Source organism: Sciurus carolinensis, chromosome 19, assembly GCF_902686445.1.
Source record: "Sciurus carolinensis chromosome 19, mSciCar1.2, whole genome shotgun sequence".
Classification (NCBI taxonomy): Eukaryota; Metazoa; Chordata; class Mammalia; order Rodentia; family Sciuridae; genus Sciurus; species Sciurus carolinensis.
Window position 1 is genome coordinate 26,525,634 of NC_062231.1, and position 13,371 is coordinate 26,539,004.

Here is a 13,371-nt window from a genome sequence, read left to right on the forward strand (position 1 = left end):
ACCTCACCTCCTTTCCTACCCCATTCCGAGGCAGAGCATGGAGTCCTGAGAGAGTAGTCGGTGAGTCCTTGCAGCTTGGGATTCAGCCGCATGCCCGGAGGGTCAGAGACCTCGTGGTGCGGCTGTCCGTTCCAACATCGCTGACACCCTCTCCCTCCTCTTCTGCCCTGGTGTTCTATAGACCACTCTTTTTCTAGAAAATGCTGCTCCTTCACCGTTCCCCGCTCCCACCCAACTCCTTTCAGTTGTGGCTGGTGCGGCCTTACCCACGATTGTTGCCGCTTGTGCAGAGGAGGGTCTAGGTGGCTGTGAATGCCGAGCTGTGGATGTAGCACCAGTGCTCCTGGGGGGCGTACAGGTGAGGTTCCTGGGCCTCGGGTCACAGCATGTGGACCAGCCGGTTGGTCAGCCTTGTTTTATGCGCGTTTCTGCTGGAGACGCCCCATCTCGCGCACGTCGCTGCTTACTGTAGGAAGGCTCATGCCCAGGGCAGCCTGTCTCCCTGAGGCAGTTCTCAGCTTCTGCTGCCAAGGAACACCAGGCAGCACGCCTGCATCATGCCCGGGGACCATTCTAAGCTGCAGTCGCCAACAAAAAGCACAAAACTGAAAACCTGACCTGTGTGAAGGACACTCCCGTAGAGGGCAAGCACTGCAGCGAGCAGGCAGGACGTTGTCTTGTTTTCGCTGTTGTGCTGTCCGCCAGGGGCCAACACGGCCCTGTGCTGATTGATGCGGGGTGATGAATAAATGGAGCAAGTACGCAAATTCACGTGTGTAGAATCTGAGTGACGAGGACTCACTTTACCTCATAGGTGACTGAACTCTAAGGACCAGCACAGTCCAGGCAGAAGAGAAGAAGAAATTGGGCTTTTCCCTCCTTTCAGAGAGTCTGATCATTGAACTTGGGGGTGCATCTGGGACAGTCAGCCTGACAGAGTGGTGACTTGATGGAATTCTCGCCACCTGGGACCCTGTGAGCAGCTCCTTCCCGGTGCTGGCAGCCTCGCGCTGGTCCCCTCCGAGCCCTGCCATGCTGTGCTGGCGGCTCCGTGCCTGTCCCTCACACAGATGACATGAGCTGGCTTGTCTTTACGTCATGCCCACCACACCTGCACGTGGCTGGCCATCCATAGTTTTAAGGGCTGACCTCAGACCTTGGATGCGAGAGCTGGAACGTGGTGGCACTGTCCAGTTGCTCCAGATCCTGGCTCTCAGCTCCTGGAATCCAGGATGTTCTGAAAGCAAGAGCCTTTCAGGGCACTTGCCACACCTGACGGACGTGCACTCGATGACAGTGACATGAGGCTGCTGACAGCCTCAGGGCGACTGGCCATTCATTCGGCCTCAGAAACATTAGTCTACCTGATGACAGGGAGTGTTGGGTCACGTGGTGTATGTCCTGAATCACTGCCTTTCCAAAATGAAAAAGAGTGGAACTCAGCTGGGTCTGGATCTGGGTCCTGGTCCCGGGATTTCAGGTGGTGCGTGGTCACCTCGTGGTGGGATTTGGGGTTTTCTGAAGAAGTGCCATTCCAGGCATTCAAGGTTTAGAGGAGAAGGAGCTGGAGACCTAAGTGCTTTAGTTTCTGGCTGATGAGAGTAAAATTAAGTGACAATCTGATGCCATATGCCTGAGGGGACAACATGCAGAGTGGAAGCCCCAGGGTAGATGTGAAGAGTGCTGAGCACTTTCTGTTTACGCCTGGAAAGCTGGAAAATCGAAAGCAAAGACTGATCCACCGTGATGCTTCGCTATGGTCTGACGGTGCACACGTCGAGTCAGAAAAGCGAAAGCGAAGACTCTGATCCACCATGGCGCTTCGCTATTGGATGACAGTGCACACGTCGAGTCTCGGAAAAGCGAAAGCGAAGACTCTGATCCACCGTGATGCTTCGCTATTGGTCTGACGGTGCACACGTTGAGTCAGAAAAGCGAAAGCGAAGACTGATCCACCGTGGCGCTTTGCTGTTGGTCTGAGGGTGCACACGTCGAGCCTCACGTCTGCACTGCCTGCGTCAGCAGTTACTCGGGTGGGATTCATGAGGCAAAGGGGTCCCTGGATTTCAGAGTTTGAAAAGAAAGCTCTCACTGATGTGTGATTCAAGTGTGGTTTCTCAGAGAAGTGTGTTAGTGAGGCAGGCTCTTCTCTTAACAGAAGCGCCAGGAAGTGGAGCAGACCAGCCCAGACACCTGGGTTCTCCAGAAAGAATGTTCGCTCTCTTCTTTAAGCAACAGTGAGCACCTGGAGACTTGACGCAGGTGTCTTGCTCCCTCCCTGGGCAAATGTTTTCCTTGTAAGTGTGTCCAATTTTAGTTGCAGTTGTAAATGGAGAATTGGGATCTTACAAACCCTTGTGCCTTTCATTCTGCTTTGAGAAGGTCAGCTTTCTAGTGCACAGAATCGCTCACTTTGATTTAATATGCACACCAGCAGCATGAAGCTTCTTTGTGGCTCATGTTTAAGGTTTTTGTAAGATAAGAAGTGTCAGGTTTGAAAATAATATTAAAGTAAAAATAATGGAAAATCTTACTGGGGTCAGAAAATACTGAGGCTGGTCTGTGGGTCGGCAGTCCTGGGGGAAGATGGCTTCACAGTGGCATTTGAAGGCAGCCCCATCCTCGGGAATGAGCTGGCTGGCAGCGAGAGCCCTCTAGGCAGAGCTCTGAGAGTCGTGTGCGCTTGGAGGAACCTGCCTCGCCTTTTAAGAAGCAGTGTGAGATGAGGGGCATAGTACCAGGCCTGGCTGTCTCCTGGGGAGAGAAAGCAGGTGTCGTCAAGAGGTAACACACCGCGTAACCAGCACCTCAGCCACGACCTGGGCCTAGGAACCCCCCAGGAGCCCTTCCTGCTCGCTCACTCTCTCCCTCCAAATGCCCCCTCTGTGACCTGCGTCCCAACCTCCGTCGCTTGCCCTTGGTCTTGCCTCATTTTGAACTTCGTGTTGAGATGATAAGTATAGTACGTACCTGTTTGCGTGTGGCTCTACTCTTTTGACATTATTAGATTTTTGCTACAAACATAAATTCCTAGACAAATTGGCATGAGGGCTTTAAGCCCGTCAGAGGGACACTGCTGGTGACACAGCAATTTAAAGAGCACAAAGTAGGGATCTGAGGGGGCGCGGGGTGGTGAGTGGATCAGGGGCCACGTCTTCTGAGCCCTTTGCACTGGCCTCGGCCTGCTGGTCTCACGGTGCCACCCTCAGGACACCAGGGACAGCAGCCCATGGAGTCACTGGACAAGGGCACCCCCCCAACCACGGCCTGTCCTTCTGAGGGCTGCCCACCCCTGAACAGGTGCACCCCCACCTACACATCAGTGCATGCACATTCATTTCTGGAGCAAAATAAACGACTGCATGTAAAAAAATGCTGTTCCTAAATGCCGCTAACCACAGAAGTGCAGCCACGAGTGAGCGAACCAGGCTTCATCCAGATCCAGAGGAGCGACCATCTGCTGCCTCAGTTCCCCATTTTATGAGTAAGGGTCTTCACAGCGCCCCCCTGGTAGGCCTGCTGCCAACTGGTGCTGAGGGCAGCTTGGTCCCTTTCTGTGGCACTCACAGTGTGCATGAGTCTTTGTGGGAGCTGTTTGTCATGACGAGTTGACTGTGTCCTGTATGAGGCATTTAAAGATTTTATTCCTCCTCCTTGCCGTCTAGCCCACTGTGTGGGGTATGTATTAATGAGTTACGGGATATATTTTCTTTCTCTGCTTAAGGTCTGGAACCTGTTGTTAACCTTTAAAAAGGCAGCGGCACAATTGCAGAACTGTCCCTCGGAGCGCTCGTTAATCTGCTTAGAGAATCCCTGTCCGTGCGGTGGCACTGAGGGCCCTGTAGATCCCCTTGCTGATCTGCTTTTGATCTCGATATATTTTATCTCCCTTCAAGAAGACGGGCATTGTTCTCTGCAGGGTCTTGGACAGGTGGTCCTGTTGTGTTCTTGCAAAATGGTCTGATGCTGGTGGTTGTCTCGTGGCTCACCCCTCACATAGCTCTACTGAGCACACGCCATCACCTCAGGTTCACTGCCCCATCAGCACTGAGCAGCACCGAAATTCTCAGTGGTCTTTTCACACCTTCAGTAGTTCCCATTACTGTCCCCGAGCTACTCTGGTGAGCATTTGAAAGAGCAGGTGAGAGAACAGCCCTTTGAACTGGGGGTACTGGGACTGCGCGGTGGCCACTCCTGCAGTGTGGCCCCACAGCTCGCAGGTGCCTGGGGCCCACCCAGGAGCCAGCTGCCGCAGCTCTGCTATCATGCCTCCCACCGGTATCGTGCAGGAAGCCCGACTCTGGAGAGCCCCTGTCCAGCTTCTGCATAGAAGAAGTGAACAGAGGGAAGGGACACGATGACAAAACACAGGCCTGTCCTGGAGCGCTGCCCTAGTGACTTGGTCCCCATTCCAGCAGGTCTCTTCCTTCTGGTGTCCCTGCCCTCCTCGCCAGGGCTTTTGTCATCTGCCTCTTGTTGGTTGTGGAGACTGCACGGGCAAATATTTGGCGATGGTGCAAAAGACGAAGGGCCCCACGCCAGACGCTGCTCGAAAGCGCGGCTCAGTCACAGGAGGAACAGAGCTCCAGGACAGGAGGATAGGGGAGTGTTCGAGCATCGCAGGCTGCCTTGAGCGTCTGGTGGTGAGAGACCCTGCGGAAAACTGCCGGCGCCTTGGAATGAACCTGTTGCAAGTGATTGTGCCGGGGGTGCCACGTAGAGGTTTGTTAGAGAGGTTGCCAGTGCAGTCGGTATCCAGCTCGCTCTTCATCTTGGGAATTCATGCGTAGCTGGACTGATGCTTATGTGTTGTTAACACCAATTATTTTATCACCTTTTTTCCTTCCTTTTTGTTTTCTTCGCAGTTCTGGGGTTGAACCTGAGTGCTTTCCACATCCTAGGCAAGTGCTTCACCCATTCTACCACTGTTGGTTTAATTTTGTTTTGAGACAGTCTCACTAAGTTGCTTAGAGCCTCAAACTTGTGATCCTCCTGCCTTAGCCTCTGCAGTTGCTGAGATTAAGGCGTATGCCATCGTACCTGGCTTCACCTGATTTTCATAGTTTGTGGTTTCTTTCACGGTGAAATGTTAACCTTTCATCACTATTTACTGTTACGTTTTGGTCTCCATTTTAAGTAGATGAAATGATCTTTTTTCTGGCCATTCTTACCCTCCTCTAATGAGCATTTCCACTGTTCATTTGTTCCAGCTGTAGGGTGTGTGCTGTATTGGATGGTCTCCCCTCAAAATTCTTATCTTTCCCAGGAGTCCAGAGTATGGCCTTATTTGGAAGTGGGTTCATTGCAGACATGATTAGTTACAGTGAGGTCATGCTGGAGCAGGGTGAGCCCTTACCTCCACGTGACTAGCGTCCTTATAAGGAGACGTACAGGGAGATGGGCATGTGCAGTGGCAGACACACACTGCTTGGAGCAGGGGGACACCAGCGACTGCTGGCAACAGCAGAGGCCAGGAGGGTGGCGTGGAGCTGTCCCTGAGAAGGGAAGCCCTCCCGCTCCGTGACTCCAACTTGTAGCCTTCGGAGTTGTGAGAGAATCCACCGTGCTGTTTGAAGCCACCAGTTTGGGGTGGTTGGTTACGGCGCACTAGGAAAGTCCTGGGTTGTAGAAAGTACCCCTCCTGTGGACTGGTGTGGTTCCTCAGTCTATACCCACAGAGTGGCTTCAAGTCCAGTTGGAAACTGAATCAGAAGGTGTTTTGCTAACCTAACGGAATATGGCTTAAATAGCTCTTGTCTTACAGTGTTCTCTGTTTAATCCGTGGTCTCGCCTTCAGAGGGATTGGACACTTGCTAGTGACAGCTGCAAGCAGCTTTGCCTGTGCAGAGTACCAGCAGACGCCGTTCGCCTGTTGGTACTTGAGTCCTGGTGGCTTGAGGGTGCAAGGTGGGAATTCCACTGGCGGCTTCCACTGAAAGCCAGTGTGTTTCCTGTTAGATCTGGCTGTGGAGGTGTGCTTGGGCCCAGGTCCTGAGGCAGGGGTGGGAGAGCAATGATGCTGCCTCATTATCAGCCGTTTCCTTTACTAGGAATCCCTGGCCCCAGATGGAACCTGAGATGGTGGGGTGGGGGCATGAGGGCATGTTTACCTGGGAAAGGTGTGGTTTCCCGAACAAGCAGCCAGTGAGCGCTGTCAGCCAGGGGACGGTGTCTTGAATTGCTCCCTGGAGCGTCGTCCTGCGTTGTCAGCCACTGGCGGGGTCTCAGGTGTCACGCCTGGCAGGCTACTAGGTTTGGGCAGAGGAAGTGAAACTGTGTAGACCCACTCCAGCAGGAAGTGGGAAGCTGATTGGTAGCTTAAGACTGGACTCTGCCACAGGAGGCAGGGCGCCCCTTCATGCTCACTGGCTGCCCTCACTCCAGGCTCTTTCTGCACTGTGTGGGCTGCTTCACAGGACTGTGCACTTTTCCCTAAGCTCAGCCCCAGATACGAGGTAAGTGCAGGAGCTTGCTATCAGCTCAGCCCTTGTGGAACTGTGAGCTCTCAGCTGTCCCTACTCCTCTTCCACGGTAGTTATGTTTACTGTATCTTGTCAGCAAACTCTAATCTATAAACAAACCCCCCCAAAATTTAAATAGGGTATTATTTCACTATGTGAAAAGAATAAAAACTTTTTTAACACTACATGGTAGGATTACATTTCTAGTAACTTTCTAAGAAAAAACTTGTTTTAGGTATAGCTTTTAAAATCTAACACTAGTGTGATCTGATTATCAGATCTTTTAATGCATTCATAACAGGCAAAATATTCTTAGATGTAAAAGATAATATAACTACAACTGGTAACTCAGCCTCTGTTCCTTGAGTATGTCAGAACATACGTGGTATTTGTAAGAGCCTGGATATCTAAAGATGCCGCTTGACAAAGCTTTTTGATGTGCACTTTTGAATATGACAGAGAAGAGCACCAACCATCTGCAAGGAGCTGCTTTCTGTGATGGTGACCCCACTAGAGGTGGACTCTAGATTCACCAGGAGGCAGATCAGAGCCAAATGATGGTGCCGTGGTTGAAGGAGCAAGATAGCTACTCAGTCTTGGCTTGATTTCCCCCAAAGGAACAGTTTGCTTTTTGGCTAAGTTGTCAATGTAAAATAGTTGAATAGCAACAGACCCACCTTCCTTCCTCAGAGTCCTGGGCCCATGCTGTTCGAGATGCCAGCTGCTTTTATCCTAGCATTTTTAAAATTTTATTTTATTTTATTTTATTTTTTTGTAGTTGTAGGTAGACAGCATTTATTTCATTTGTTTATTTATATGTGGTACTCTGGATCGAACCCAGTGCCTCCCACGTGCTAGGCAAGCGCTCTACCGCTGAGCCCCAGCCCCAGCCCTTATCCTAGCATTTTGTAGGGAGAATTCCGAGTGCTCCTTTTATGAACTACGTTCTCATCAGAACGTCAGTATTGCACAGGAAGCCAGCCAACCAGAGCTAGAGTGAAGGATCAAAACTGAACATCAATTTTTTAAAGTATTTGTTATGTAAAGAGGTGCTAAAAGTGAGAAGCAAACTTTTCCCTGGTGTAGAATTTCACATCAGCTGTTTACAGGTGTGAATTCTGATGTGGTCACGGGCTTGTCCTCGCCACTTTCCTACCTGCTGCAATTCACTCTTTTAGGCCCAGCATCTGTGGGGTTCGCTCTCTGAAGAGATCCAGATTACAGGTGTGTAGCTTTGAAATTCTGTACTTACACTCTTACAGCATCTGTGTAGTAGACAATAAGAAAGTCCAGATCGTTTCAATTTGAGAATCAATGAAACTAATATATTTGGTAATATTCATAACAATGTCTTGGGTTTTTTGTGTTAATTTTTGTTTTTTCTTGGTGGTGCTGGGATCTGACCTGAGGCCTTGCCGCGCTAATGAGCAAGCTCTCCTCCACTGAGCTGTTCCCAGCCCAGTACTCACAGGCAGCTCCGTTTTCCCTTTTCTAACCTGTGTAGTTAAAGCTTAATGTCCTTCACTTACTGTTGCTAAGCTGAGGATGGTAGCCTTGCTTCTTCGGGAGAGCTCGGCCTTGTGAGGTCAGAACTTGCTCTTTGGGAAGATGCTGAACAGAGCTCCATTGGGAAGAAGCCAGGAAACAGCTTTTCGGAGCTACGTTGCCAGGGGCCAAGGCGGGGGCCGGGCTTTCCTCTGCTGGCTAGAGCTGCAGCCCTGAGCCCCACCAGCTGCTCCTCCCGGGACGTGGGGTGTGGTGCAGTGGCGCAGCAGGTGGTTAGGAGAGAGTGCAGTGACACTCGTGAGCACTGTCGGCCAGTTTCCATCGTGGTGACAGAGTGCCCAAAGTGGTCAGCTTAGCAGGAGGACGGGTGGTTTCTTTCTGCTCATGGTTTCAGGTGCCACAAGTCCAGGGCTGCTCGGCTCTGTTGCCGTCTTCCATGGCGCACAGTGCATCATGGAGGGAGTGTGTCAGGAGGCACACTTGCCTCATGGCCACAGGGCCAGGTCCCAGCACCCCCTCCAGGGCAGCCCAAGGCCTGACTTCCCACACGAGGCCCACTGCGCAAAGGCTCACCACCTCCAGTGGCACCTCGGACTGGGGACCAGGCCTCCACGTGGCCTTGGAGGATGTTCAGGATCCATTCACGGCTCTGACGCGTGTGTGGACAGCGTTTGTCAGGACTGTTGAGAAGGAGGTGTGTGCTCCCTGAAAGCCGTAGCTTCCCGCTCGCTCTGCAGTTCAGTGGAGGCAGCGTCCTCTTTCCGGAGCTTATACTTTACCCATTAGAGTGTGTGTCACCCGCGAGGAGCATGGTGGGGAGCTGGGCCTTGGGGGGAGATGCTTAAACTGCCTGCCAGCTCTGCCAACCCTTTCCTGCTGGCGTAAAGTATCTGTGCTGAACAGGGGTGCAAATTATATTGCAGTCCTCTTGGTCCATAAGTGTACTTCTTAAAGTGCCCCTCACGGGGCCGGGGGTGGGCTCAGTGGTGGGTTGCCCAGCATGCCTGAGGCCTGGGTTCCAGCCCTGCTGCTTTGCTGCCTCCTGCTGGCCTTCCTGGTGCTCCTTGGCCTCAGCACCTCCCTTCCTGAGCTCTCTGGAACTTCCCACACTGAAGCCCTGACCCCCCTCAGTGACGGTGCTGCCCTTGTCCCTGCTCACCTGCCCCTCGAGGTTCCACGTCCTGATCACACGAGCAAAGCGGCAGCGAGGCCAGGAGGCGCCTCCCGCACAGACTCACTCCCACACAGAGGGGCCTCAGGTGCAGCAGGAGCTGAGCTCAGCACCATCTCTGGCCAGGCCTCCGCCGCGCTGTCCATCATTCATTTCCCGACATGCCGTGAGCTGCACGTGTAAACGCACCGGCCCGTGCCCACGTCCAGTGCTCACCGCCATCGCGTGAGTGTTGCAGGGAGGGAATCAGGATGCCTCAGTCAGGGCTGGTGTTCTCGCCTGCTGCCACCTTGCTTCAGCCTTTAGAGTGGTAGAGGCGCCTCTGGAGAACTGCAGTCTGCTCTGTTGGTTCCTTTAAAACAAAACAAGCACCCACGTGAGGAGGAGTCCCTCTGCAGTGCAGTGCAGCGCAGCGTTCCATACCCAGCCAGAGGTGTCTGGAGAAGTCCTCTCCAGTAGCACGGAGGGCTTTCTGATCGGAAGCGCTTCCCATGCTGCCCTGTCACGTGGTCTTCACAGGAAAAGGGCATGTGAAGAAAGACCCCTCTTATGCCCGCCCCCTTGGCCCCCTCCGTCTGGTCCCCCGCCCCACACAAGTTGCTGTCTGGGCTTTCCGGAGCTCATGGATGTGTGGAACACAGATGAGTCTCTCCTGATTCCTTTCCCTGGGGAAGGGGGGGCAGCAGATTCCGAGGCCTGCCTTCTGTCGTCATGGAAGTCTCCCCGCTGGCCCACGGAGCGCTTCCTTCCCTGTTGGTGGATCTGCCTTAACTCACGAAACTCTCATGTCAGAGGCACTGGATTGCTTCCCATGTGGGGTTTAGAAACTGTCACAGGGGAGCCGGGGCCAGTGGCCATGCATGTAATCCCAGCAACTCAGGAGGCTGAGGCAGAAGGACCGCAAGTTCAAAGCCAGCCTCAGCAACTTACCGGCCTCAAAAAAAAACCTAAAAGGAGGGGGTCCGTAGTTAAGTGCCCCGGTTCCATCCTTGGTACCAAATAAAAGCAGCATCACAGTCAGTGACTGCAGACCCACGTCCTGGGGCATATGTGCCAGCTGTGCCTGAGGTCCAGACCTGGTCAAGGGCTTGTACGTTTCCAGTTCTGAAAGCTGTGGCCAGTCTCCCTCGTGGGGTGACGGCTGGCCCTCCCTGCGTGGCTCCTGTACCCTAGCCTCGTCGGCAGCTTTACCACGCGTTTGCTTGTTTGCCAGTCTGCTGGGTGGAACATACTCTTCAGCGTGACTTCAGATTCTCTTCTCTTACTTGACTGAAGTCGACCATCATATACTTGAGTCATTTGTGTTTCTTTTTATGAATTGTCTGCTGTGTCCTTTGCTCTTTTCTGCTGGCCTGGTACATCCATGTTTAGGATCCCTGTTAGCAGATTGGGCCTTGGTCTGGGATACGAATTGTAAATATTCCCTATTTTGCGTTAGCCTTTTGACTTTGCTTATGATGTTTTTGTTGCCCATGGAGACAGAAGCTGTCAGTCTTTATTTAGCTGAGTTTATCATTCTTGTGTAGATTCCGTATTTTGAGTCATAGTTGGGCCCTCCTCATTCTAAGGTCATAAAGAAGATCTATGTTTCCTCATGATGCTTTAATAGCTTCATTTTTTACGTTGATGGCTTTGATGCGTTTGGGCATTTTTCCTGGTGTACCATGTCAAAGTCTGGAATCAACTTTTTTTTTTCTTCAAAGCCCTGTAGCCCAGTTGTCCTCAGGCCAGTTAATGAATCCTCCTAATTAATCTTTCTTCTTAATAAATTTTCAAGGTCCAAAAAGTTGACTGCTCTTGCGGAAGCCTTGAAAGAAGTCTCCCTTACCAAGGCGCAGCTGGGCTTAGAGCTGGAAGAGCTGGAAGCAGCGGCCCTTCTTGTCCAGGAGGAAGAAGCTGCCAGAAATGCAGCCAGCTCCCCTTCCCCACAGCAGACACCTTGCTGCTCTCCAGAGCCCAGGGATCCAGAGGGGTCAGGGTCCTCCGACACTGAAGACCCAGCCTCAGAGCAAGAGGGGCTGGCGGAGCGTCAGGCGGTGCCTGGGGCTTCTCTGCGGGGCCCCTTTCTGGCGGAGAATGATGCCCTGCTTCCTGATGGTGGGGTAGGACAGAAGTCCGCCATGGGTCAGGGGGTGCTCCTGGCCTCTTCCCAGGAGCCTGCAGGGCGCAGGCCTCTGATAGAGGAGCTTGGGGACCATCTGAGGACGGCACTTCAGATTTCCCCGTTGGAGGGAGCTGCTGGGCAGAGCCACGGCGAGACGCAGGACAGAGAGGAGCAAGCAGTGCCCAGGGACTGACTCAGGCTCAGCCGCGGCCGGGCTGTTTGCTGGGAATCAGGTCAGGGGTGGACTTGTCTCTGGAGCTAGGATCCTCCAGTGTGCTTCCTACTTTTTCTTTGTACATACAAAGGTTTTTTTTTTTTTTTTTTTTTTTTTTTTACACCTTTTGGTTTCTTTGTTGCTTCTTGAAAAATAAAAGTTCTAAAATGTTTTAACCAAAGTGTAGCTAAGATGAAAACAATAGTCCTGGGGTTGTGGCTCAGTGGTAGAGGCTTGCCCAGCACTTGTGAGGCACTGGATTCCATCCTCAGCGCCACACAGAAGATAAATAAAGATAGCTCAGTGGGTAGAGCGCTTCCTCGCATGCACAAGGCCCTGGTGCAATCCCCAGCACCACCAAAAAAAAGTCCTGCTGCCGGCTTCTCTGGAATCCAGAGCCCTCTGACCTTCGCCCAGCTCTGCTGAGGACCTCATGTGAAGTGCTCGTGTTTAGGTTGCGCAGCGTGCGGAGTGCACTAGGAGAAGCCGTCTCCACGGTGCTGGCAGCGGGCTTCCCCGTCACCTCACGCGTCCTGCAGTCCTGAGTTACCCTCCCTCCCTCTCGGCCAATGCCACTCACCCGCATCCCCCAGGCAACCCCCGATCTGCTCTTCACTGGTGGTGACCTATTTCCTGGAGGTTATGTAGGTCGAATGGTGCAGTATGGGCTCTTTTCAGTCAGACGTCCTTCCCTCTTGGCTATTTTGACACGGATCCCTGTGGCAACAGGAGCAGGAGTTTTCCAGGTGCTTTTTCCGATGCTGACGACCGTGGCCTTGAACAGATTGCTCCTCTCACCTCCTGCAGAGTATTCAAGTTGCTTCCGGTTTCCAGCTGTTAGAAATAAAGCTGCCGTGGACTTGTGCACAGGCGGGTGTGGACATCTGGACGTGCAGCAGCTGAGCCGTGCGGGAGCCCTGTGCCCCATGACGTTTCCAGGGACTGTGGAGCAGCTTTACTCGTGGCTGACCCGCCTCCTGCTAGCCTGGCGGCAGGAGGCCAGAGTCCAGTTCTTCCCTGGGCTTGCCCTCAATGGTGTGGCCAGTGCCTCAGTTTTTACCATTCTAATATGGTGAGGAGTATCTTGGGGCTTTTTTTGATATTTGGGATTGAACTTGGGGGCTTTTACCACTTGAGCCACATCCCATTTCTTTCTTTCTTTCTTTCTTTCTTTCTTTCTTTTTTTTTTTTTAATTGTGAGAGAGGGTCTCCCTAAATTGCCAAGGCTGACCTTGAACTTGTGATCCTCTTGCCTCAGCCTCCCGAATCACTGGGATTACAGGCATGCGCCACCACACCTGCCTGGTTGTTGTGACTTTAATTCACATTTCCTGAGATTTAGGGTGTTGAACGTCTTTTCATATGCTTATTTATTGTATCTTTTTTGACGTGTCTGTTCAAATCTTTTGCCATTTTTTTTTTTTTGTAGGTCATCATTTTCTTAATTTTGAGTTCCGAGAGTCCTTTGCGCAGCCTGGCTGCAGGTCTCGATTAGGGAGCCGGGCCTCCTGCTGCTTCTCATGCTTTGGTGTAATCTTACCTGGGTGCTGGACGTGCATTCCTGCAGATGTTCTTCACCTGTGTCCTGGCTGCCACTCAGTGGCCTGCAGCAGGCTGGCCGCCCTGGTGGGCCTGGCCTCCGTGATTGGCTCGGCCGCTCTAGGCCGTGTGTGGCCAAGTGGTGTTTTCCCTGGAGGTTGACACTCCGGAGTGTTCTTCCTGGGCATCTCCCTCTGCCTGATGGCAGTTGGCACTGTTCCCTCTGTTTCTTTAAGGTGGGCCTTTGCCCCACCGGGGTGCTAACTGGCTTCTGAGTGTACAGGGGCCCTCCCTCTCCCCTGCCACCTCTCCCTCCAGGTCCTGAGGTTCTCCAGGCTGCCCTCTCCTCCCTGGGGCCTGTCCTGCAAACCTGAGC

At 52.6% G+C, this 13,371-nt stretch overlaps 1 protein-coding gene across 4 annotated transcripts in view; it reads left to right on the forward strand.

Moving 5' to 3' along the window:
• The window catches only part of Shq1 (SHQ1, H/ACA ribonucleoprotein assembly factor), an 83,068-nt gene extending 71,506 nt beyond the window's left edge, over window positions 1-11,562 (forward strand). For 3 of the 4 annotated variants that reach the window (XM_047534725.1, XM_047534726.1, XM_047534729.1), the window contains exon 11: window positions 10,916-11,562. In XM_047534725.1, the coding sequence (XP_047390681.1) occupies window positions 10,916-11,435 (520 nt within the window). In that variant the 3' untranslated portion in view covers window positions 11,436-11,562. Of the gene's footprint in view, window positions 1-7,639; window positions 7,686-10,915 lie in introns of all 4 variants that reach the window. The other variant, XM_047534727.1, reaches the window with a different exon arrangement.
• The last annotated feature ends 1,809 nt before the right edge of the window (window positions 11,563-13,371 follow it).